The 27449-nt window shown below is 41.6% G+C and overlaps 1 protein-coding gene across 3 annotated transcripts in view; it reads right to left on the reverse strand.

The window, feature by feature from the left end:
- Window positions 1-27449, reverse strand: part of LOC100869975 (uncharacterized) — a 97437-nt gene that overhangs the window by 32057 nt on the left and 37931 nt on the right. For 2 of the 3 annotated variants that reach the window (XM_086907966.1, XM_086907964.1), the window contains exon 3: window positions 16277-16309. The exons of the other annotated variant lie outside the window; for it this stretch is intronic. In XM_086907966.1, coding sequence (XP_086764092.1) covers window positions 16277-16309 — 33 coding nt within the window. The remainder of the gene's footprint in view (window positions 1-16276; window positions 16310-27449) is intronic. 3 annotated transcript variants of the gene reach the window in all.

Genomic DNA, 27449 nt, shown 5'->3' on the forward strand with positions numbered 1-27449 from the left:
TCCAGAACGGAATAACGAGAACTAAGTAAAACGATCCTTTTTTTCAAACATCGCTCAACACGTCCCCTCGTGTCGTATAAACGCGGGGGGGTTTAATCCACGGGCCTGGATCGCGCCCCTATAAATTACATTTCCAAGTTTCTTGCCGGAGGAGGGCCAAACAACGTTAACGCCGCCGCCAGATCGGGTCGAAGACACGATTTCGAACCAAAACGGCCGGCCCACTCCGGAATTAACCCCGCTGAAATACAAAATCGCAGAGGGTCTGCGAATGATGCGCGGCAAACTCGGTTTCGAGCGAGGCGCATTTGCCAGAACCGCGGCATTTGGAGGTTGGATCACTTTTTCGACGCATTCCGAGCGGATCTCGGTGGGTGGTAAATTGTTCCGGATAATTGCTTCTTCTGTTGTCGAGTCTGGTCTCGAGATGGAGGATTGTTGGGATATTTCGTTCCTCCGCGAAAGGAACGAGAGGATAGGAGAGAGATAAGGAGGGATGGAAAGTTGGTGGTGGGATACGATTGCGTAAAAATTAAAGGCGAATTATACAGCTGTCGATCCTTTCGTGGAAGACCAGTTTAATTCCCTATTTATATTGCTTCGCAATTATCGTTGATCTCTTCGAATCTTTTTCATCAATCTTTGCAATCTTTGCTCATATTTAAATTTAAAAAAGGTAACCAAGGTAACAAGAGTCCTTAGAATGTAATCACATTATACGTAATTACACTATACATATTACATTTACTAGTGTAAAGTGTAGAATGGCGACTATAAGGCGACATACGAGTATCTTATCTCAAACCTCTCTCCTCTACCCCCAGCCAGAAATCGACCGAGCACCCTCAAATCGATCCCCGAATAGCCGCATTCCGCCCGGCCGTGGCCCCAAAGCACGACAAAAGGCATCGGAAATTTACGAATCCCTCACCGATCGACAAATTCCAGAGAGCGGTCCAGATAAGCTTATCTGGAAATGAAGATTTCCAGATTCGATCGTCGCTTAAATTCTCCGCGGTTCCAAGATTGGTGTACCCTCTGCGAATCCAAAGGAGAGGAGGGATCGGACCAAGGGATACCATCCAAGCTCAATTATTACCCGCGATACGAAAACATTCATTTCCGTTACAGAATTCCATTTCCAGATCGGGTTTCTCTATCTCCCTCTTTAAGGAACTCCTTCTCCCGGATTAAACCGTGATCCACTTCCGGTGGAGGTGGCAATAAACGATCTTCTCGAGGAGAGACTCTAACGCTCTGTTGGAGTTCTTCTCTCTATCTCTCTCTCTCGTTTGTCCGATTGAAAACGTCTTTCCGGTGGGTCGGTTGAAAAGACAGGCGGAAAATAGGGGACGAAAGAAGGTGGGTGGCCTTGGACGACGCGACGCCTCTCGTGCGAGCGAGTGGCAGACGGGATGCCGGGTCACGTATCTCCCTGCCGCTCTGTCGTCGTCAGAAATCGAACCGGTTCGCTTTCCTTCGGAGGAAATCTCTGTGGAAATTTTGCGCGAGGAGGAAAGTTGTTTCTATCCACTGCTCGCGTCGTGAACAATAGGGCGTTGCGAAATTACAGAGAGGGACGATTACCTGGACGATTCGTTTTCCTTCCTCTTCCTCGTTTCGAAGGGAGGGGAGTGGAGGAAGGAAGAGGAAGGGCGACACGACACGGTTCTTCCACGCGCTCGTTCTTGTTAATAATTTCTTACGTTTCCGACGATGTGGAAACGAATTATTGCGCAAGTTTCGGGTCGCCCCTCCTCGGTGGCGCATTCGTAGTACAGCAGGCACTCCCCCTCCCTCCCTTCCTTCCTTCCTTCCTTCCTTTCCCTTTTCCTTATTCATTATCATTACCCCGAGGAAACTTATTCTCGCGAACTTATTCTCGACTTACTCTTGTTGCACTCCGGCAATCTAGTTTGGAATAACGAAGGAAAATTAATAACGCGCCGCGACGTCGATAATTACGGCCATGTAGCAGGATCCCGTGACAAGAGGAAACTTTTTCCACCGTTTTCGAATTGGAGAGAAATTGTTGAGTGGATTTCTCGTCGTTCGATGATCGGGCGGTGGTGTTGTTGCTCGTTTTCGCAAGTCTTGGGCGCAAATTTCCACGAATATTCGGCCATTCGAAGATGTTTTGCAATTTTCGTGATAGTAATTGTAGCGAATTGAAGCCAAGATTATGGAAACGAGACATTCGTACCTCGATTCAGGATCGATTCTTCTGTTCGAGCCTCGATTAAGAAAAAGAACGGGTAAAATGGATAACGCGTAGACAGAATTTTTTTTTTCAATATACGACGATAGAAAAGAAGAGGCAGAACCATTTCCTCTAATGAACGAATAAAATATCGTTGGCCACGTATCGTGTTGTTTTTAAAGAATTAAAGAATTCAGAGAGAGAGAGAGAGAGAGAGAGAGAGAGAGAGAGGAACGCGTATTTTCGATGATTTATATTTTTAGGAGCGGAGGGAAGGGGGGATAGGAGGGATGGAGTATCCAGGCGAGAAGGAAAATCGATGAAATTTTATAACGACGCGTTGTAATGCACGACACGTATTTACCTTCGCGTCGGAATTGTGCAGCTCGTGCACGGAAATGGACAGGGAACGCTGTCAAATTTGACGAAATTCAACTGGGAACGATGCTTTCGCGCGTCGCAGCTTTCGTGTCCCCCGTCATTTTTTGAACGTTAAGAATTGTTTGCGCGCTCCTGCGTGCTATTTTATTGAGTTTGTGCCATGACACTCGCGACGCAACAACAATGTAACGGAAAAAAAAAAAAAAAAAAAAGAAAAAAAAAAGAAAGAAAAAAAAAAGGAAAAAGAGCGAAAGAGAGAGAGAGAGAGGAGGAAAACGCTAGAGGACGACGAAATGCGGCACGCGTTCGCTGTTTTTCACACAGGACACAGGAATTTTCGAGGATATTTGAGGAAAATTTGAATGTAACGGATCGAACAAACGGACATTCGCACCCCCGTGTCGTTCACGGATTTCCCTGTTGCAGCTATGCGACAAAACTATGCGATAAATGTTTTTAATAGTTGTATGGATACGATCGACAAGAATTGACGACACGTTCACACTGTTTCTCATCACCGATCCTCCATTGTTCGATGTTACCGAACATGTTTGTTAATCCACATGCGAATCTTTCGCAAAATTTTATCACACATTTTGTTGATTGGCTCGTGATATCTTCAAGTTGATCGGATCTATCAAAAAAAAAAAAAAAAAAAAAAAAAAAAAATCCGCACAGAAGAATTCGGAAATCTTCATCGATATTTTTTCTTCTCGAATTTTCAAATGTGCGTGTTAAAGAAACTACGTTGAGATCATTAATTTTGAATAATTTTACCGTATATTATATTGAAAAGAAATCGAGTACGATTGAAAATTTAACAAATTAAATTAAATACTTAAAGGAATACGAAATAGCAATATTATTCTTTCTTTTCCGTATCACTTTTACGCGTGAAATTACACTTTTGCTTGCACCACTCCTCTTGTATATATATATATATCTTCGATATATAAAGAAAGGAATGGAATCGAAGTCGAATCCGATTACCTCGGTGTCATCGGTCGATACCGCTTGTTCCGCTGAATTTATCTTTAACGGAATCAGGGAGGATGGAAAGTGCAGAGGCTTGCCATCGAACGAAATATGTCCGAGAGAGAGAGAGAGAGAGAGAGAGAGAGAGAGAGAGGGGTTTCGTTCGTCTCGGAGAAAGTTTCATTACGCGGCAGTCGAATTTTTCAGCGGTTGGGGAGAGGAGGGTTCTCTCTTCTCATCGAAAATCTAATACGATGGTAATCAGGGCCAAGGCTCGTTCGATTCTTCGGTTTACCAGCTCCAACCAAGGAAGGAACCGATGCTTGGAGCATTGAAAATTTATTGGACCGGAACCTCCACTCCTCCTCCTTCCCTGTCGCGCGTCCTTCTCGAAGACAAGCCCCTCGATATCTTAATAATCCCGGCCTATTCGATGTGAAATCACGACTAAGCGCGTCTTTCACAGTTTCTCAATTGCGTGCGTCTCAATCCCGGATAAATTTGCGATAGAATCCATTTTCCAATCCATTTTCGTTCGTTGCGGAGCAACGTTGCTTGGAAGGAAGTCGAAGGAAATCCGTGGTTTTCTAAATTCGTGGTGAATATTTATCGTTACGTTAAACGTTGTTTGGAAGAAAACATTGGTAGAAGTTGTAATTCGTTATTCATAAATATAAGTAAGTATCGCTTTTAAGCATATTAAAAAATAAATGAGTTCAACAAATGGTGTAATTTTAGGTCTTTAGAATATTCACGAATGGTATATAATTGATACGTATAAAATCAACGAGGCAAAATTTTCATCCATATTTTCTTCGAATAAATGCGAATTCAGAAGCGAGAGCAAGATTGTTGTTTAAAGTACCGAGTTTACCAAATGTTTGAACTTCGATGTAGTAAAAAAAATAAAAAAAAAAAAAAGAGAATCGATGACACAACCCACGTCATCCTCGAGGAATAAGAAACAATATAAGCGATTACGTCGCTCCAATTCTATCCATCCACTCGGACCAATTCCTTCTCAAGCAGTTACAGGAAGGAACAAACGCAATTACGCCCACCGATAACGAAATGCACGCGCGTCGCCGCTTGACGAATCGCCGCCACGCCTGTCTGCCGTGGATCACCCGATCAGGAAGTCTGTTCGCCCGCCGACAAATTGTTTCGACCGAATCGATCTCTTCCGTGGCGATCCGTCGTCCGTGACGTTGGGCGGAATCGGTGTCAAGGCCAACTCGATCAAAATCCTACTTCTGTCGTTTTCGTTTAATACGCCCCTTGTTGCCAAATCTCTGAAGACCGAGTAGACACTCGCGACCCAGAGTTTCGACGAATCGAACGCACCTCGTGTTTCGTCTTATTCGACCCCGTTCGTTTTCCATTCCACGATACGTAGCTCGATCAGATATAGCTATTCCTTCGAAGCTGAGTGCGCGTCTTTTGACCCGGACGAGAATAATAATAATTCAAGTTTCCAGCCTTCCTTTCATTCAAGAATGGACGAAAATTTTTATACGAGAGGAACGCATCCCTCCTCCTATTATCCGCCAATTGCCGTTCCGACGAGTCTCCAATTGTCTCTGAATCTCTCTGATTCACGTAGATAAACGTAAGACGCGAACCTCGCCCCATTTTCGCTCGATCCGTGGATAAACTCTGATACCCAAGGCGCTGATAACGGCGCGCGCTATCGCGCTGGTATTCCATTGTGCCTCGACGTTTTCCGCCAACAATGGCCATTTCCAGCGTTTCCAACCCCGCGAATCTCCGGCACGAGAGGAGTGGAAAGAGAGAGAGAGAGAGAGAGAGAGGGGGGGGTCTAGCTATAGCACGTTATACAGACGAACAACAGAGGACACTTAAGATTTTCGAGAATGCAGTCTGCCAGAGTCTCTGGATCGTAAAACAGCGTCTCCGGCGGTGGGAGAGGGGGAGGGAAGGGGTGTGTTATTAAAAGAGCGATATCGAGCGTTTGGAATACCGCTCCGCTTTATGTAACGAGTCGGTCCATTACCCGTTTTCAACCTGATGTTTCGGCGGAATTCGCCTACCCTCTCCCCCTCAGGAATCTTTGTTTCCTCCCTTGTTAACGGAATGCTCGTCACATTTTCGTCGGAAATATTTTATAATTCGATCCTTTTCCTTTTTTTGCTTATCTTTCTTCTTTTTTTTTTTCGGATAGAGATATTTGATGGAAGATTCGTTCGTTTCGCTTCGTAGGTACTTTTCCTCGAGCGAAGTTGGATTTAGAGATACTCTCCGTCTTTCTATACTACAGTATGTGTGTATATACGTATACGTAGTAACCATTCATTATTGAAAGCGAATCAAAAGAGTTTTTAAGCAGATAAAACTCGATTTAAAGGTACTTAGGAGCAGCGGGGAAGTTGAAAGGAAATTCGACGGAGAAATTCTTAAGTTGCGAAGGAGTGGAGCTCGTTTAAATCTGTTTCATCAATCGATCAGAGAGAGAGAGAGAGAGAGAGAGAAAGAGTTAAACTGTCCTTCCTACGAAATTGCCCGTGTTTCGTAAAACGATACGTAAAGTATATCGAATATATTTATAGATAAACGAAGAAATTTATCCCTCTTCAATGTTCCTATTCGACAATTTGCGCGACACCGAAATCGATCCACCGGTTTTTTAAAAAACCGCCACGCGTTAAAAAGCCCCCTCAATTGCCGAGCTAATAGAGATTGAAAGAGGAGAAAAATTGTAAAAATTTCACCGTGACTCGAAACGGTGAAACGACGATAAAGTATCGCGATATACATCCGTTCCGACCTGGCGCAATTGCCGATCCCCGGTGGAATCGTAATAAGGAAGAATAAGCGTGACCGGGTTGGACGATGATCTCTCCAACGTTGGAGAACGTGGCTGGGCAGGAGGGGCTAAAGAATTTATCTCGGACAAGGGATTTTGCCAGCCAGCTTTGACGGCGGGGGTGAAAGGCGGTGAACGTTTTGGGGGAAACGTCGAATGTTCAATGGGGTTGGATGTTTTGCAGAGAGAGAGAGAGAGATCTATTCTATTTCACGACGATCACAAGAAATCCTTTGTACCAGCTGTGGGATAGCTGTGCTGCGCTTCTTCTTCGGAATCGAGTCGTGAGGAGGAGGCTTGGAATGGCGCGAGTTGAAGTCTGAAGAAGGAAATATGGAAGGAACGGATGTAAGATAAATTTTGACGATTAATCGAACGTTTTGATACGATTGGAATTATTGCTGGGTTAATTAATCGTGGATAATTAACTGCGTTCTGATTAATCGCGCGTACGCTGCATTTGTTGTATATATTCAGCCCTCGGGTAATCATCGGGTAAACGATACGTTTGAATTGATGCATAATCGTGGAAATTATTGGAGATGGAAAATATACGCTTCCTTTTTTTTTTACCGTGAGAAAGTATATGATAAATCGTTAATCCTGCGATCTGGATTCATCGAGTAGCACTTCAGTGATCTTTCAAATTCCTAAGAAGAAATTCATCGAGTATATAAATCAAATTCGTTACATGCATTATTGCATGCATCATCATCGACAGATCGTGACGGATTATTGAAATCCTGCAATTGGAGCACTTTCGATTCATCGAATGATCTTTCAAATTTCCAAAAAAAAAAGTCATCAACTTTATAAATATACACTTTCAAATATTCCCTGCTCCATTCCAAACGTTCACCACACCTATTAAACGTTATCATCGACTCGAAGCTTCATCTCGTTAAAACACTTCGCACAAGTATCGTTTGCTGCAACGTTACAAAGACCAAAAAAAAAAAAAAAAGAAACTTCTCTCCTTCTAAATGAATTCTAAGAACACGGATGATACCCGAAGTGCCTCGAGGACGACACTCGAGGATAGAAGTTGGAGATGGCAGATCCTTTCTGGAATTCCAAGACGCAATCGAGGTCTCACAACCACGATCTCGGGCAAGTGGCAGTCGCGAATACGTGGTCGGCGAAAATCCCGTTACGGGGGTCGGTTTTCGTGCATTTTAAGCGCCACGTTCGTTTCGCTCCTCCGCATCGTTATCGTGAAAACGGTAACCGTCGCGACGCCCCCCCCCCCCGAGGTCGTCATTACGGGCGAGTAACGCGCGATTTCATTACCGTCACCCAACCTCGCCAGCCCGCTATTGCGCATTGTATTTCGCGCGTTATGCAGATGCAGGCCCGTGTTACGCGGCTTTACACAGCGCGCCGAGATCCGTATTAACTGCACAGAATTTTGGAAACGGACTCGCTCGCTCTTGTCCTCGTCCCCTTTTCCCCTTGGCTCTTTAAACACAGGCCAGGATTCTTCTCTCGGTCGTTTATGCTCCGATTTATGCTCGACGAAGGTATCGATGAAATCGAATCGAGCAATGATACGAAGAATATCGTCGATTTGTACGAATTTTTGAAATTCTATGTACGATGGAAAATAAGTTTATTAGAAATTAGCAATCAACGTTTTTTGCGAAGTTCAACGTGGACGATTTCGCGACGATAAAAATAATTGTTGAAGGCAAGGTACAACGAAGCGAGCAAGGATTTCAAATCAAGAAAGTTTGCTTTTTAAATGGACTCGTCGATATGCCGGCCATGTCTCAACTCGATCAACCAAAGTCCTCCACTTTATTTTACTTTAATTCCCTGCCTCGGCAAAGAACATTTTCAGGTATTCGGTTCCCCTCCGTCGGGCAGGTTTCCCTGGCAAGTTACAAAGGAACAACACCCCATTAAGCGAGATCTTCGTGTAACGCCTTCGATACGAGGAGGAGGAGAAGGCGAGGAGCCCGTATCGGGGCGAAGTATCTGGAAAGTTTCGAAACGGTGCGCGCGATCGCTGTAACCGCGATACAACGAGCTCCTCCGTTTTCGCAAGTTGGCCGCGACGATTTCGAGAGGGAACTCGTTATTCCATCGAAACTGGCTCGTGACCGGCGACCCGGAATTTTGATATTTCTCAGGAGGAGGAGGGTGAAACCGCTTTATGAGAAAAGTCGCCGATAATAGCGCGAGAAGAGGAGCGAGTTTCTCGTTCAATTCTCGAGAGGAGGGCGTGGAAGGAGGCGCGAGGCTAGGGCGCGAAAGGAAGGTTGGACTTGGGAGAAAAAGAGGAGGAAGGCGGTAAGAATGGAATGACCCGCAATCCGATGTGCACGGCTTCCGTGCCATGTATTATACATACGCCGGCGGCGCACGTGAAAATGGACGACGGCGGTGAATGGAAAAGGCCCCTGCTGACAAACTCCTCGGGGAAAGTAGTTTTCTCTTTTTCTTTTTTTTTTTTTTTTGGTTTTTCCATCGCCGTGGAATACACAACGCTCCTCCACTGGAGGATGGAGATTTCCGGTTGGTGAAAGTTGGTTTGGAAATGAAGAAAAAAAAAAAAAAGGAACAGGAACCGTCTCTGCCGCTTAGTAGCTAATAAAGGTGCACGGATGAGCACGGAAGAGTAATTCGGTTGGAATTTTGGAGGAACTTTATTTTTCTTTTTTCACGACGTACGTCGGCCAAATTCGGGTTCATTTTCGAGAAAAAGAAAAAAATAAGCAACCTGCGTGGAAATTTACCAATAGGGGGGATTTTTATTGGAAATAATTGGATCGTGATTCGAATTCATTTGGGGAGAGGGACGAATTTCGAAGCGGTGCACGGGTGGCGTGTCTCCGGCTTTTCGATATTTCAAACGTGCCATTGCTGATCTCCTACGCTTCGACGAATATTAATTTATTTTATGCAGCTGAAAATCAAACTGGCCCCGTTCTCTCTCTCTCTCTCTCTCTCTCTCTCTGGTTTTCGTTGAGAGAAACAAAGCGAAATTCGGATCCTGCACGGGATAATAAGGACTCGGGGACCTTTACGACCGATCCGTACAATTCATTTCATTACCGGCAGGTATCTCTTACGAGGCTGTGCAGCTTTGCATACGAGGCACCAACCCTCCCTCTCCCTTTCCTTGTTCACGGACACGTGTAGTTTCCACTGGCATGACGCCCGATTCACGGAGGATAAGCCTCGAATCGTAAAGCGAGGATCGCTCGAAAATTTAACGTTGTACGTGCTGTAATAATCGTGGTGGAAGTTTGCCGCACCTGACTTGCGCCGACTGTCGTCGTGCACTTTGCCAGAGAAAGAATTATTATCTCTCTCTCTCTCTCTCTTACTTTTAATTCCTATCCTGTTACAAGATAGGATTGGTCCCCTAAACTTTTCAAAGTGTCCAATCGAACGATCGAAGGAGCATTGCCGAGATTTTCATCGTCTCGAGGAAAAATTGTCACGGTTTGAAGAGGAAGGGGACACGCGACACGTATGAAAGTGTTTTGGAAAGTTTCGCTTCGTCGCTTCGCGGCGTATCGACACAAAGTTTCTCGAATCGACGTGGCCTACTTTATACGAACGATAACGGTCGGCCGCGTATAGAAATCTGATTTCGCGTTACGAAAACGTTCGTGGACGTTACACGACGTTTTCGACTCTCCTCGAAAACTTGCATAGCCAACCCCACCCCCCCCTTTTCCAAGTGCACACTTAGGAATTTAAAAAAGATTTTACGAACGAGACTTCAGTTATTTTCAGCATATTTGTCCTACATACGTTCACTATGCAACCCCTTGCGCTGGGTCGTTTCAGCTTGGACGATGAGGGAGGGAGAGGGGGGCACTGTTCGATTTATAATTTCACTTTGGAGCAGTGGCCAGCTACCGACATTTCTTTCTTATTCGTTCACTCTGTAATTATATAGAGGCAAAAGTATAAAAGGAAGAAACGATTTGTTAATTTTCACTGGTGAAAATAAATCGATGGTAATTCAATTACAACTTGATATTAAAACAACGAAATATGAGAAAAGGAGCTTTAAGCTTCATCGTTGCCCTCCTCCTCGTCGAAGCTTCTCCCACGAATACGAAGAATGGCGCGTATCGCCAGGATTCATCGTTCACAATTGATCGATATAATTGAAAACTGGAACGATCGGTAACTTTGTGGAAACGGAGGAGATATCGAGGAGGAAATTGATTCCCCCGCAGAGCGATATCAGTCGAATTAATGATACTCGGAATAATAGAACGAGCCGCGTGGCCAATAATGCCAGCGACGACGATCCGCAATTCCCGCCTCATTCCCCTCCTCGCCTCCCGCCCCCCCCCCCCTCCCCAGTGTTGTTTTGGCCGAACGTTAAAGTGCATAGATTTCCGCGCGGATGACCGGTCGTTCCTTCGGGGAGCGGTAAGTTAATATCGTCGTATCGAATTTGCAACGAGGAAAATCGCGAACCGAAATTCCCCTGTTTTTTTTTTTTTTTCTTTCGACGCATCCGTGGAAACATCCATTTCTCGAAATCCTTGCGGTTTTTGCTCGTTCGATTCGATTTCGCCGCCACGACTCGGTCGAGGATCGCGATGGAGATTTAAACGACGATTTACGGATTTGATTTCGTTAAACGAGAGCGAGAGGGATCAGGGACAAAAATCATCAAATGATGCCTCTGCGGGTAAGAATTGGGGAGGAGGAGAATAATCGGTAAAGGTATATGTCGATCTTCTGTTTTTATCGTCGGCCGTTCTACTACGAATCACGTCGCGTACAATAATTTATTTCAACAACGGTGTGTGACGGTATAGTATAATTGTATTTTTCCTTTCCTTTTTTTTTTTTTTTTTTTTTTTTTTTTAGAGCACGTTCCGAGCACGATATTGATCGGAAGGTATAATTTTATACGTGGATATCGATGGGAAGTTTGTATGACGGGGGCAATGAGATGGACGGGTTATATTTATTTTATCGTGGAAACGATACGCGATCGGTGTACGTTCTTCGTTGACGAAATTTTTAATTTCTTGAGGAACGAATTTATTGTGGACGAGAATAATTTAGGAATCGTTCGATGTTAATATTGATTATTTGATGAATGAATATTTTTTACGCGTATCGAAGAAAAAGCGAGCAAACGAAGTTTATATATAAAGGTTTTATTAATGTGAAATGTAATAAATTTGGATCTAATTAATTTTTAATCAAACGTAAAAATACAACGATTTCACATGCGCGTGTTGGTGTTTTTGAAGTTTTTTTTTTTTTTTTTTTTAATTTCTTTAATCTCTTTATTCAAGTATTTTTACATTCGAAAAAAAAAACGCGTTTTAAAAACACGGTTGGAGAAATGGAGAAATTCCAATCACGCAATTTTGAAAAAATATTTCTCATCTACTACGGTATTGAATTTTTTTTTTTTTTTTTTTTTTCTACTAATTGAACTAAACAACGCTTTGTGCATGCGTATTTTATGGAATTGAAACATCAAAGCGATACATCAAAGCTTTTTTGCAAAAGCTCGTGATGTTGCCGGCACAAATTACGCAGAATATTGCACGGTTGTTGGAAAATCTATTAAACGATAAGCCCGGCCTCGATTCGTCATCGAGTTGCAATCAATTGTTGTTCCGTTGTTGCCGGCCAAAAATATTTAGCTTCGTCCCTCTCCAAATTTAAAATTGATCAAATTTTGTCTTACTTGTCAATTGTTATCAATTCTATATATAGAAATATTTCACGTGCATTTCCATGCAGGAAAAATATTCCATGTAAACAAAAAAAAATTTATACAAAAATATCGAAACTTTTTATTATTACGATACGAACACTGATACGAATAATCCGCGTGACTTTTTCTTATCTCATTATTAGAAATCAATTCTAATAACCAATCAAATTCTACCAATCTCGAAGAAATCGCAAATCTATTTGACAACGAAATTCTCAAGACATTGTGCTACATTGTGTTAAATATACAATCACTTTAAAAAAGAAACCTTGAAGAACAGTTGTCCAAAATTTCGCTCTCAAACGTCTGTCCGTCCCCGACAAGGAGAGAAAATTAAAACAAACGAAACTCCTGTATTCCTCCTGTAAAGAGAAGAAGAAGAAGAAGAAACAAACTCTTGAATAATTTTTTTTTCGCTTTTCACGATCAACAACCTCCATTCCGCCGCGTCTCCTTCCTTTAATCCGCGAGACAAAGGTTCCCCTCCCACGAAATATCGCGGACTTTATCTTTCCTCTCGCGTAATGCGCTCGGTCCCAAAAAAACGAGCACGCGTAAAATCGTAGCATCCGAGATAAACCGGCGGGGGCTAAAGTGGCCTCGTCGAATCATCCTATTTTCGTGCACTGGGCTTACGAGAAACACGGAACCTCCCCTCCCCTCCTTGTGGAGCGAGCGAAATTAACGACGTTAATGATCGTGCATGGCGTCACCGAAAGCCCGGCCAGAAAAATAATTACTCGGCTCGGTGGGATGCGGCGAGGATATTAAGTTGGCATGGGCAAGTTTTGCAAATGCCGCGAATTAATTCCCGGATAAAATTACAATCCCGTGTAATCGGGAGAATTTTCAAACAAATCGGCGAAACCCGGTTTGTCCCGTCTAATCCACGGCTGGGATGATGTAGCCGCTGCGAATCGGGTTTAAAAATTGACGGCCGATTAAAGTTTGGATTAAAAATTTGTCCATGGTGTAAATGGTTCGGAAGGACGCGTACGAGAGTCGATTTTCACGTTTATTCGTGGAATAAACGTGTATATATATATATATGTGCGTGCGTATGTATGTGATCTTCTTTCGACGTGTGTCTCGTAACAGAGTCATCGTTGGCGAGGAAGAATTCACGATTGGGGATCACTTTGGAAATTTTCGAGGAACGAAAACATTATCAATCACGTGAGAACGAGATTCGAGGAAATCATTGGAAAATGGGGCTTCGAAACTTCCTTTCGAGGGTCTTTCTCTGTACGTGATGAAACAATCTCCGCTTCCAGACTTTCATCTCCGTTTTCATCTCCCGCGATAACTTTGCGTTATCGTTATCTGGGCCGTTATCTAGGTACACACCGTTCAAAATTCACGAAATTGTGCCCACCTTGGAAGATAACTCGAAAAACTCGTTCCAGCTCCTTCCTTCTCTCTGGATATATTTCCGCGTCTCCTTCCCTCTTTTCCAAACTTGGACCACGGTTCGCGCCGGGTTGAAATTTTCAACGCGGAGCGTAGAGGCGGGGCAATTTCACCTTTCGCTCTTTGGACGCCGTTTCGAAACATAATACTCTCTCACCAACTTGGAGAGAATTAATTAGCGCGAGTGAGACTATATATGTGTATATATATATATATAGGGGAATTTCTATTCTATCTAATTCAGCGGAAACAAACCGTGTTCCGTGCCACTTGGCCGGAAACGAGAGGCGCACGATGAATTCATTCGTTGGCGAGTCGAAATTTTTCCCTTGCGCCCGATTCGAAATTTCACGGAGCAATGCAATGCTCGAAACGACGTTCTTCCGATTATTCTCCTCTCAGTGCAACAATAACGCTCTGTTATTCCGTCTGTACACGCGCGGATCGTGATTACATTGTCTTCTCGTTCATTTGTTGATTCATTTTGAGAAAACCGAGGTGCTCGTCGAGATCAAGGAACGAGCGATGATCCGAGAAGGAATTGTTGAGATCTCGAAGGAATCGAGGGAAAGAAAGGAATTCGTATCGTATCGTTTCGCTTCGATACTTGTTTTTTCCTTGGAAAGGAAGGGATAGAAAAATTGGTGGGACGATACTCTGAGAAAGCTTGGTATTCGGAAAATATAGAAACTTATGCAAGCAAGTTTAATTTTCCGCTAGATAAAGCGAAACGTCTCGCTCTACCATCTCGTTTCATTTTATCTAATGCGAAATTAAATTGCTTATAATTTAAAAAAAAAGAAAGAAAAGTTCCAACCGATCCTTTTGACCAATTTCCTCCATCTTTTTCAATCTCTGAAATTAACCACTTAAATTTTCCATAATACTCGGTTAAAAGAAGAAAAAAGAAATGATATTTTCATTTACCGCGGTGTTTCGTTCTCATCGCCGACGAGATGGAGCTAAATGCTGAAATAATTAAGAGGTTGTTGACGCACTTTAGCTAGAATGTTGGACAAGAATGCAAATTAAAATTCAGTGGAACACCTGCTACCTTACGTAACGATATCTACCTTGGCAAACATCTTGCCAGCCATAGAGAAAGAAAGAGAGAGAGAGAGAGAGAAAGAAAGAGACTTCGCTAATTTCCCAACTGACCAAGATCAATGACAGTCGCTTTACTCGAAACGACCGTAATTTGTTCCCAGCTGTAAGTGGAACATCGTGTCCCCGCATCGCCGAGGATCGATACTTCGAAAGAAGAGCATCTTTCCGGTATTCCTTACATCATAAACCAACGTGATGCAACGTTATTGCCTCTTTCTCCCCTTCTTCCCCGTAATCGTTATTCATCATTCCGATAGACGAAGGGGGAAGTCGTCTCCCTCTCGTTCCTCTCGTCTTTTGTTATTATCGGGATAAAGGATCCCGAGAATAAGACAATCCCTCGATCGAAGATCAAGCTTCGCTCTTTCATTTAGCTTATTTTTTGCTTTGACCGCCTCGAGTTCGCCTCGTTATTCATTCAACCGGTCGTGAACCGAAAAAAAATTGAGAAGGAATCGATCGCCTTCTTTCATGGATTCTCGTCGCGTAATTTGTGCTTCTTAAAGAGCGGAATAGCTTCGAATGTGTATATGAGAAATTTATTTCTAAATGGAAGATCTTTCTCCGTTTGTTTTCCTATCGATGTCGCGAGAATTGTCGGGTCAGTTTCTCGTGCGAAGAGAGAAGCCACGAGACGCGTGTCCCTTACTGTAGATTTATAAAAGGTACTACGGACTTTTGAGTGGGCTTCTTCTCCCCCTTCTATACACCTACGAGAGCCTCTTCTTTCGCATTATTAAAACCAGACACTGTGACTTGGAGAAACTTTGAACCAGAAGTTTGGCCCGCAATATGCTCTCTTTTATCCCTGCCTGCTCCCCGCGTTCAAGTCTTTAACTTTGGGCTGAAAGGCCGGGCGAAGTTGCGCGGAACGACACCCAAAGGCATACTTTCAGAAACGAAAGCCACTCCACTCCCCACCCCGTCCCCAGAATCTTACCAAACTTGCCCACGTTGTTGCATTTTTCCGAGTACCGGTTGTTTCTTTTATACGTTTCTCCTTCCTTCTCGATTATCCTTCTTCCATTCATTCATCTTCCATCAACGTTTTCCAGTTGACAGTTAACAAGTGCAGCTACTCTACGGGGCTGTGCTCTCAAATATCGTCGTCTACGAGTCGAGCACGTGAAATTTATTTTATCCTCGTTCGATTTGACAAGTGTTAAAGTCGTCTCGGTTTATTGACGAACGAACTTGTTCGCAGTTGCTTCAGGGTTCCATCTTTTTCGGGGAAGGGATATTTTAAAAAATTGTACATTTTTTTTTTTTTTTTTTTTTTTTTACGAACACAATGTGTCGATTTCACCTCGAGAAAAGGATATTTTTCGACAATTCTTCGAGTTCGTTGATCGCATGAATGATTACGAGTACGAGTACGAATAATTTCATCTCCGAGGAAGAATTTTATAATCTCTGTTTGTTTCTCGAGTTCGCAAAGGTTTTCGTTGCAGACACGAAGGAGAATTATTTTTGATTTCTTGACAGAGAAGGAAGAAGCTAAAAACCGTGGTCGGTTCGAATTTAACTCGTTACATCGAAGAGGTGCTGGTATAAATTATGAATCGATACGATATTTCGAAAGTTAGGTACAGTTTCTATAATATCTAAGGCAGCGTAACGTGTAACGACGGTATTGGTATTGAACAAAATTTTGAACTTTCGGTACCTGCGGTTTCTCGTTTCCATGGTTGGCTGCGATCTGAAAAAGCGAAATAAAAAAAGTTTTTAATCTCAGCGATGTGATAATTACGATTGAAACTCGTTTAATCGTATCGCGAGCGATGTGATATTAATCGCGATTGCGAGAAAAATAAAATATGATATATAATTTTAGGAAGGAAAAATAATCACGGAGGAATAATATCGTAATTGCGTTTTATAAGCAATGCGTCTCCCGATAATAAGAGAAAATAAATAGTATCTTAATTAATTGAACAAAAGTAAATCGGATCGAGTACGTGGGTATAAAAATTTACCAATTTGCAAGGCAGAGGAATAAACGAAAGCCGCATCAAATTTAAATCCGAGTAACGAATGCGATTAATCAATTAAATGAAATTAATATTAACGTAATATTATTTTCTTTTGTATCACCGCATATAATCATTGCATTTTATTAATTATCCACTTTCTTTTATATTCACCCCATAATCGTATTAAATTTGTATGCACAAACGTAATACAAATATTTATTTTCCTGGTTAGTTCAACATCTTAAGACACGAATACGAATAGATCGAGGATAAATTTCTCTCTCTCTCTCTCTCTCTCTCTTTCGAGTTAATTTTCAGATGGACAAATGGACACTGCAAGAACGAAACGATCGACCGTTCTCCCCAAGAGGTTTACCTCAAATACATTTTCACGCTTCTTCTTCTCTCTCAGAATCTACGAGTACCGCTCCAGTATTGCTGCATCTCGCGTGTATTTCATTCATTTTCAATCTCTCCAATCTTAATTTCACAATCTCTCCTCCTTCCCCCCCCCCCATCCCCCCCTCCCCTTTCTTTTTTCTTCTCAACCAGAGAAACCAAACTTTTCAGCATACGTACACACACACACACACACACGTGGGGGAGAGGGGAGAATATCTATCTCGTTCACGGATTCACGGCACGCAAGCTTTTATTCGCCCGTTACGTTACAGCGGAATCCAGCCCCCTTGAACGTTGCTGAACGCGATTACAAATAGCAAACGTTTGAATAGAGCGGCGTACACACACACGTACACACGATATAAGGAGGGGAAGATGAAATACGTGCACGCGTACGTGGCCTCTATCTCGCCGAAGACAGAAAGAAAGAAGTGGAAAGGGGAGGGACGAGCGCGGTTATAAAGCTCGGGTAATATTTTAACACGCGCATTGTACTGACGGAATTGTAAAGGAAATAAATTATCGCGCCTGGGGGACGACCACCCCGCCGCTGTTTCCTCGTGGTCAGGACAATCCCGCGCGGAATCTACCACCCTTCTCCCTTTCCTTCCTTCCTTCCTCCGTTGTTAAAGGTGGAAAAGTTGCGCGCGAGAAGATGCACTCGTGAGATCGTGTTTTCAAGAGCCGCGCCGCGTTATTCATCGCCGAAATATCGCGAGACGATTTTTCTTATTTCTTTTATCAGTCGAGTCAAACCATCTTTGAAATTATTCTCGTATCGGTGGAAAGATTAAATTGGAACGAATTCGATTTTTGAAGATCGTTTGAAGGAGGAATCGAAATCTTCTTAGGGGTTTTATTTATATGATATGAATTATTGATTCTGCGTGTAATTCGTGGCGCGATCGTGGATAATTTCATTTATATACGAATTCGACGGAGGATGAATAGGTGGATTCGTGCAATAGGCGTGATAGGATCAATTATCTCCATCTTTTTTCGAGTTCAAATACGAGTTCTAACTTATTTCCACTTCATGCCCAGTCTATTCCCTTTTTCCCAATCGTAATGATAAAAGATTTAACTCTCGGAGTTAAATCTCGTCTCGATTCGAAACGTTGCGCTGAATCAATCGATCGAGATTAAAATTCATCTCTCGTTTAGAATAGATGCACGGATATCATCATCCCCTGTAACGAATAGATAATTGAACGAATAAATAAAAATCGAACCATAGCTGCATCACAAATCATCATCATCTCGACCGCCATCCATCGAAACTATATCGAATGCTCGTCGTCGAATTTTTACCTTTCCTCTCTCTCCTTTTCTACTTCTTTCTTCTACTTTTTTTTAAACATTCGCCTCGTTGATGAACGAGGTTGGAGGCGAGGAAACGAAGCGGATAGCGGGCAGCCGAATTTCCAATTTCCCGCGTATTATCCGAGATTACCGCGGCGGACACGGCATTTTTTGAGATATCCGCTGATATCCGGCGGAACAGCGGCGGAAGAGGATTAATTCGAGCGCCCTAACGCGTTCGTCACATTGGCGGGGCCCTGCTACTAAGCCGCGCGCCATCTGCGCCGCTCGAAATTGGATAAATAGCACGGACGCCAAGCTTCTCTTTCAGCTTGTCCGCCAAATTTTCCGCCTCCTCTGATCGGGAAATATTCGGGACCGACTTGTGTGTGATCACATCCCGTCGCTGTATTTTATATATATATATATCTCTGTCTCTCCTCCTTTCGACTCGACGCGTTTTATTTCCATATCCTATCGCGCGACGATTTTATGCCTCGCGAGAGAGGGATCCGGCCAATCTTGCCCGGCCGGATCGGTTAAATATTCGAAATTCTGCAGGAATTAGGGGGGAGGGGGAATTATCGGAGTACGGAGTTGTCGAAAAATATTTTTTTTTTCCAAAAACTTTTCGAAGGAGAGAAATATTTTACCCGGATTCTTCTGCGAAATTTTGAAACTTCGAATATTCTGTTCAATCTATCGATAAACCGAGCAAGAGGGGACAAAGATATCGCAAAAGAATTTCTGATTTATCGAGAGAGATCGATACGTTCATCGGTAAAAAATTAAACGCCAAAAATTAAAGATCCCAATTTCTTGAAGAAAGATGAGTTGAAAGTGAGGAAAATATGACTGGCGAAGAGACGTAAGATTTTTCTTAAGGAAAGGTGAGTTCGATTCGATGGAAGTGTATTATATTCTGACAAATAACGTTTTTTTTTTTAAACAAGAAAAGAGTAACATTTGTCGGGTATCGGAAGTGATGATGACTGGAAACTCGCGAAACTTGTTCTTTCTTCCAGTGGATACGCGCGAATCGCTGTAAAAACCGCTGCTCGTTTTTCCAACCCTCCTTTTATCACATCGTGAAACGCGAGTCGCGGGGAATGCCAGTGGATTCCAGTGATTGCTTCAACGTATATATATATATATTGGACGAGAGAGAGTCTAAAAGTGCGCTTGGAATTTAATTTCATGAGCCGATTACTCTTTCCCGAATCATTTTCTTCCGCTTCGTTAACGGTGAAAGATTCGAAAACCTTTGGTCTTAGTTAAACTTGCTTTACTTGCCTCATTAACGAAGCTCCCGCGTATAGAAATACATTTTAACTTCATTTTATTCGATGAAATTTTAAACGATAATATATCAAATTATCGAGGATAGTTTTATCATCCAATTAGTCGAGGCGTCTACGCGTTTAATTATTATTCAACAAAAGCTTGATCGAGCGATCGATCTCTTTCTTCCTTTCACGAAAATTCTCCCTCCTTCTCTCGTCTTTGCCAATGAATCGGAAAGTAGAGAAACCAGTCAAAATCTGTCAATCATACGCTAAAAAAGAAATTTACATCTCGTCCTTTTCAATGTAATCAAACGACAAACGACCAAAATTCGACCAAAATATATACAGAACGAGTCTTGAAATTGCAAAATTTCAATCACGATGATTGATCTTAGGAAAAATGAATAATATTGGAAATTGGCTGGACAGATTATGTGCTATTTCTGAAAGTTAGCACGTCGAATATCGGGATAGGGAAAAAGAAAAGGAAGGAGAAACGTGTTGGAAAGCTGTCCCCGCCAGAAGTTTCCTCGCAATCAGACCGCGTCGAGAATTTTCCCTGGCGAGAATTTCCGCTCGGCGCACGGCCCGTCAAAGGTTCTTTTTCCCCGTAAAGAGAAACGTTTGTCGCGCATATTTACCGTGGATTTCGAACGTACACGTCGTCGTACGCCTTCCAACCGCCGTTTTCTTCGCGGACCGATAAGTTGGGGCGCTCGGCCCCTCTCTCAAAGCCTCCCTTTCATCGAGGCCACATATCTATCTATCCACGCGTATAGAAGCCGCGAATGGTTGTGACAGTCGATTCGACGCTTTCCCCTCTTCTCCTCGACGACGAGGAGAGACGGCTCGAGGCATGCCTCTCTCGTTAATGCCTTAGCGGATCTGTCATCGCGACTGATCATCGAACAGTCGGGCCCCCTCCCCCTCCCCCCGCCATTGTGACGCGCTTTCTTCCGCGGTTATTCTCGAAGAGAATAACGCGCACAAAAAGAGGCGAGCTGTTCGAGGAGTCGGAATAATTTCTATGCGGGATTAACCTTTCGCTCGAAAAAATGATACGGATCGATCGATAAGTAAGGTTCTCTCTTGAATCAGAATGATTATTGTAGAAAATGTATGACTTATGGTTATGCAGTGATAAACAATAAATAAAATATATTTAGCGTATCTGTTTACGAAACATTTGAAGAGTGCGTGTCGAAGATAAACAAAAAAATAGATACCAACTATGAAATAGTGATACTGCTGGCAACGTTTAACAATGAAATTATAAATAAAATTTCATTTGAACTTTATATTCTGTAACAAAAATATATACGTATGTATGTATTTGGTTGTTAAGGAAACTCGTGAATATTGGTGTAGTATATATATATGTATATGTGTGAGATCGACCGTGAAAAGATGCAAAGGCACGCAATTTTTTACCGTCAAGAATCTTATAAAGGATTCTTGTGTGTCTTAAAGGATGCATTGTAGGATGCTTTAACGTACTACATTATTAAACATCGCATCAACGTCGAATTTACGTAGAGATCACTTACTGGCATTTATAGCGTGTATCTCTTTTTGAGGAAAAGTTAATGGAGCGAAACGAAATAATATATATATATATATATGCGATTATTGCAATTCGTCAAAAAGGGAGAAAGTTACTTTGAAACAATTGCAATTTCGCGATTGCGAAAATAATTTTGTAAAAAATTTGTTTTCTAAGATCGAACGACAATCGTGCGAAGGTGAGATGAAACATACAGAATGGAAATACATTTTCCAAAAGTTCAAAATACGATCGTGAAATTCGTCAGCCAACAATTTCACGAGCGAAAATCTTTAGTGGCTATTTTTGAAACGACTTTTTGATGGATTTTTCTGGAACGGTTAAAAAATATTTTGAAGCAACTGCCATCGATCAAAAGTTATCCACGATTACGAAAATGATCTTGCAATTTTTCCTTGCAGAAAGGAAATATTTTGGACTTTTCCATACCACACGATTTTCACTTCGTTTTCCAAAAGATCGATCGACCGATCGATGAATCGTGCGAAGGTAAAGTAAAAATATAACGGAATGGAAATATCTTTTTCAAAAGTTCGTTTTTCACGATCGTGAAATTCCTCAGTCAACGATTTCACGAGCAAAAGTCTTTAATGGCCATTTTTAAAAATGACCTTTCGGCGGATATCTTGGTGGAATGGTTGAAAAATTTATCGAGCATGGTCGATCGTTTCTGGGAACGAAACGTTTCCCAGGAAATCGGCACTCTTAAATTTCACCCGGGAATAATGACGAAGAGGGAAGAGCGAGAGAGGGAAAATTAATTAGCGTGGAAAACACTGGTTTTTTTCTCCCCTCGCCGTTAAAGTGGCGGGGGAACTTATACACAGGCTTTCTTATCGTCCACGATATTTTATAATTAACAAACGGTATGGGGAATTTTTTGCGTTCTCTTCTTTGTTTCCATCTCTCTTCCTCGGTCAGAGAAGCGAGCGGGAAAATAATTCCGGTGTCGAATAAAAAGGCGCCCGTTTTGCTTGGCCAATAATCAACCGGCCGACATTATTCCCACGTTGGAATAACGTTCCATTCCAATTGAACGTTTTCTTCTTTTTCTTTCTTTCTTTTTTTTACGCCCGACGTTCACGCAAAATGCATGAAAACTCTCCCTTCAATCAATCGATTCATCAGTATATTTCATTCTTCTTGCTCGGGTATGTATACGTATCTCGAGGCTTTTCTTCTTTTTCCAATCAACTCCTTCTTGCTTTTCTCTTTCTCTCTGTCTCTCTCCCTCTTACAGTTTGTAAGATTTCTCGTCTCTCGATTTGCATTCACGCGTCCAATCCCTCGTTGTATTTTTTTTCTTTTTTTCTTCATTTCTCTTTTTTGCCACCGTGTCTCCCCTAACGTGGTCGAGGAAAGTGGATGGGGGAAAGGTTCGTTTTTTTCTTTTTCTTTTTCTTTCTCTCGCGATTAATCGATTCGATTGCCACGTTTTCGAGGAAAGCGTAATCCGCGCGCGTGTTTCTATGAAAATAACGGACAATGGTGAATGATTGCACCGTTCTCCGACCGACGTTCCGGATTTCAGAAATTCGAATTTGCCTCGATTTTGCTGCGGCGCGAAACACGAGCTCGAAAACACACGCGCAGCTGCTTTGTACACAATCATAAACATTTACCTTTTGTTACGATAGATGAGATTGTGTCTCGTCACGATTATCTCGTCACCCGTACGTAAAATTAATTTCCCGTTCGGGAACAATTCGCGAGAACTTGACCGACCGATGGTCGCGCCCGTGTTGTGTTATAAATCTTAATTGCATCGAACGACGAATTGTTATTTCGAGTTAAAGGAATTTTTTTTTTTTAGTGGTATAATAAAAATGATTTGGAATTTAAAGGGAAAAAGGTTATCCTCGATAGGGAAAGAAATTCCATATTTCTTCATCAATTCAACGATCCCGGCCTTCTTCGTTATTCCTAGCATTGTACGAGAATGTCCTTTCACGAGGTATAAATCGTTTCAATAATGATCGAGGGAGAGAGAGAGAGAGAGAGAAAAGAGGCAAAAAAAGAAACTTACGCCTTTGAATGAAAAAGACTTTCTCGACGGTTGAGAAAGACTTATCGTTTTTTTTTTTTTTTTTCCTTTCCACGGAAAGAAGGAGAACGAAAAAAAGAAAAAGGGTGTTGATTTAATTAAAAAAAAACGCAGTTTTTTAAATTGGCGCGCAGCGAAGAGAAAGGTGAATGAAATTCCTTCCTCCTCCATCGATTAATTTGCTAATTTATAACGAGAAAATTTCCCGATGCTGGATTAATTGGAACGTTGCCGCGTCGCGAGAATAATGTCCCGTTTATTTCGTTCCGCCACGCCACCAGAACACCCTCCCTCCCTCCCTCCCTATTTCTCTCATTTTCACCCTGTTAAAACAACTTTTGCATAATTTTGTCGCGCTGAATATTACATTTTTTTAACGCGCGCGTCCCCCTCCTTTTTTTTTTTTCTTCATTCGATTTAAGCCGGTCGACCAGATTGCGGGCGAGGAGGGCGCCACCGTCGATCCACCGTCAAATCGCGCGCGTGGCATTATGACCACGCGTGAATTTTCTGTAACGATTTTCGCTACCTTGAAACGCGATCTATCGGATCAAACAGTCATTTAAAATTATTACACAAAATTGTTCGAATAACGTCTTCACATTTCGTTCGATCCGATATTATTTCAATTATCGATGCGCCAGCGATTCGTTTTGATCGAGAAGCTTAGCTCGATTCGTAAATATTTGGTTATAAGTATTTCTTTCTAGTATCGTATTCCTTTAGCGTATATTTCTCGAACTGGTTTCGAATAAAATATCGATGTCACGGGTATATGATCGGAAGATTATCGAGAAATTTCGACGGTGCCTTTTATTCGGGGGGGGGGATAAAAATTGACATTTTGTCTTACTACGCGGATATATATATATATATATATATATATATATATATATATATATATATATATATATATATATATATATATAGAACAAGCAAACCAATTTTGCATAAAAATTTATGCGGCGGAAGAACATTGTCTCTAGAGAAATTCTCGTCTGCGTTTCGTGCTCGTAGAGATAGATTTTACGAGGGTGTATAAAGATTGTCTTCTTAAAAAGTGGCGCGTTTACCGGAAGGAAGGAGAGGAAGATGATCCGCGTTTCTTTTAATCATCGATTCATTTGCAACGAAATTACCGTGGAATTGGCCTGTTTGGATGATGAATGGGAATAATTTTATATATATATATATATATCCTTAGTTCCGTTTCTCCTCTCCTCTCCTTTTTATTCCTTATTTTTCCCCTCGTACATTTTATTATTTTCGTCGAGACGAAAGGAGAAAATACGTTTCGTCAGGGCGGAAATATTCTCAAAGCCATCTTTGTACCATCGCGCAGCGAAGAAAAGTCTTTGGAGATCAAGAAACAAATTTCTTGGAAATTGCTCGCGACATGGGATCGAGGAGGGAGGGAAAAAAAATCGAATCAGGTCAACGTTCTCGCAGTTCCATCTCTTCCAAGATACTTTTTGACCGGTGTCGTTCGAGTAAAAATCGAACGACGGTAAACGGAAAAAGTTTCTTTCCATTTATTTCCCTTCCGGGAATGGGAGGCGAACCATTCAATTTTTGACTCGTCTCTCTTTGACGATCAAACTTTTCCACCTTATTCTAAAGATGACAAACTCCGTAAAATTGATAGTGGATATCCATTTTATCGAGTTGTAGAGATATAATTAATTACATTTAATTTTCGTTACTTCGCGATCTTGGATCGTATTCGTACGAAACGTTTCGTATTTTTATTACGAGACAATATTGCAGGAAATAATCGAAATAAGAAGGGAAGATGTTTCAATTTTGTTATTGAAATTATAGGCAAATTTAAAAAAGTTGGAAAACTTATAATTCGATCGTTTTTATTTTCGTATATTCCCATTAAATATTTACTATTTTATTATTCATTAAAAAAATTCATGAACGAACTTTTTCCCCCTTTTATTCTCATTTCAAACTCTTGCAATCCTGTTGAAAAGATCCCTCTATCGTGCAAAAACGTATTCGTCGTGTCGATTGGAGGCCAGTTACACGAATAGAGATTCTCATCCATCGATTATCTTAAATGCGACGAAAATTCTTCTTTCTCTCAGCAAGGAAAGAATTCCATCGAATCAACTCGTCGTCGAGCGAAGATTCGAGTCGAGGATGGAAATCGAGTGTTGGATTGTACCCTTGCGCGGCTCAGCCTTTTAATGAAATAATGGAGAGGAATAACCCTCTCTCAGCCCGAAATCAGATTGCACAAATCCTCGAGCGCGAGTAGGGGAGACCCTGAACCGAGTCGATCGACTGCTGTGTAAATTTTCTCTCTCTCTCTCTCTCTCTCTTTCTCTCGATATCGTCGACCATCTTCTATTCCCGGATATAAATTATCGTCCACCATCGGACGGGATACTGTTTTATGGGCTGGGGTCGGCACATGGCGCATGCCAGGGAAATTATTTTAATACGAGACTGCCCGATACGCGTTTTAACGCGTATTTCAAACGCAAAAATCGTCGCTTCGAGAGATGGAGGAACGATAGAGAAGGGCAGTTTTTGCCTCCATTTCACTTTAATCGTCTCCTACGATTACTATTCTTCCATCCCATTGTTAAGCGCAAATTTATTATTTTATCTTTAATTTTAATTACCCTATTAATTAAATTATCTAGAAAATATTCCGTTAATAATTTATATATAAGAACACGTTTTTTAAAAATTTAAATTTAACATATTTATATATAAATCCAAATATTATTTTATTTTTATTTTAATCAATTTTATATTAATCGTTACCTTATTATTGGTAACAAAAATTTCTTCTGTTGAAAAAAAAAAAAGAAAACGTGTTCAACATTACATTGAATCGAGTGAGACGAATTTTGTGAAATCCGTGTCATTCTGACGATTTCAACGTAATTTCAACGAAAGTAAGTTGGATAAATTGGTCTCGTCCGGAAGCACGCGATTAATTTTGATGCTTATAGAGAGATCATATCAAGGAAAGGATAATTAATCGTGAAAATATGTGGATTTCATTTCACGTTCATCGTTAGATCGTGGAAAAATTGTTAAACGGTTCAAAGAATATTTACAGAATGTGATATAAAATATGTGAAGCAATGTTACAAACGGTTTAAACGGTGATCTTTATTTTAATTTCACTTTTGCTAGTTGCGCTCGTAAAAATTTAAATTTGCACAAATATCCACCCTCCGCTCATCACGTTCGAACAAAAATTTGAATTTTCGTTTATTTCCAATACGCCTGCTATTTTCTGATTTTCCACAAATCGAGAAACGCGTTCGAAAATGGACGATTACGATACGCGAAGAATTATTAATTTGTTTACAATCCTCCCACGAAAGTTTGATCGATCGATATCATCGTGTACGAGCTATAGATAGAAAACTTTGGCTCTGCTCTCGAGCAAAAGTGTGCAGTCGTTAATTTGTGTTCGCAGCATACACGGATAATAATTGGAGAGAAATGAATATCGACACTCGGTTCACATGGAAAATGGCGGTTAATCGTTGCGCGATAATGCGATATATCACGAAATATCTTCGCGGATGACGCGGGGGCGATATTTCAAAGCGGCTCGTTTATCAAACTTTTTTTTGCAATAAAACAACGCCTCATCTTAACGGCTCCTTGACTAATATTTTCACCGTGATTAATGTCTTCCGAGATATTATTCCTCTCCGCGTTTTCTCCGACGCTTTTTACGCTTTTTCCCTTCTTTCTTCCCTCGTCCAACGTACTCGCATCCCGATCCCTCGCGTAATCACTTTAAAATACGTGACGATGGCAATTATTTCGATTCGAAATAACATCGATCCGCGTTGGAAGAATAGAACGTCCTCCTTCGACATCTTCCAAAAAGTTTCTTGACTCGATTATTGTTGTACAATAATATTTGATAAGAGAGAGAAAGAGTTTACAACGCGTCGGAAAATTCAGTCGAGAATCTTCAGGCGGAATCCGTTAACTCGCTTTCCCGTTTGATCAAATTATTCGTAAACATTTTAAACAACACCAGATATACATGGCGGAATTTATTATTCGAGGAATAAGTTTAAAAGTTGGAGAGAATATTTTAATAAAGAGCCGCAGCACAAAGTGGTGAAAGGATACTTCGTTATGATAACAAGTTGAAAAAGAAGAATGAATCGGTCTCTGCGTGAACGGATATCAAAGCGAACGTATTTACAAAAGGAAACAAAAAAAAAAAAAAAAAAAGGGGGAAGGTTGAAGTAATTTACACGCGACGGGAGGGAAAA

The sequence above is a fragment of the Apis florea genome, unplaced genomic scaffold, assembly GCF_048593485.1.
Source record: "Apis florea isolate Af1SG1 unplaced genomic scaffold, ASM4859348v1 contig_3034_pilon, whole genome shotgun sequence".
NCBI classification, from domain to species: domain Eukaryota; kingdom Metazoa; phylum Arthropoda; class Insecta; order Hymenoptera; family Apidae; genus Apis; species Apis florea.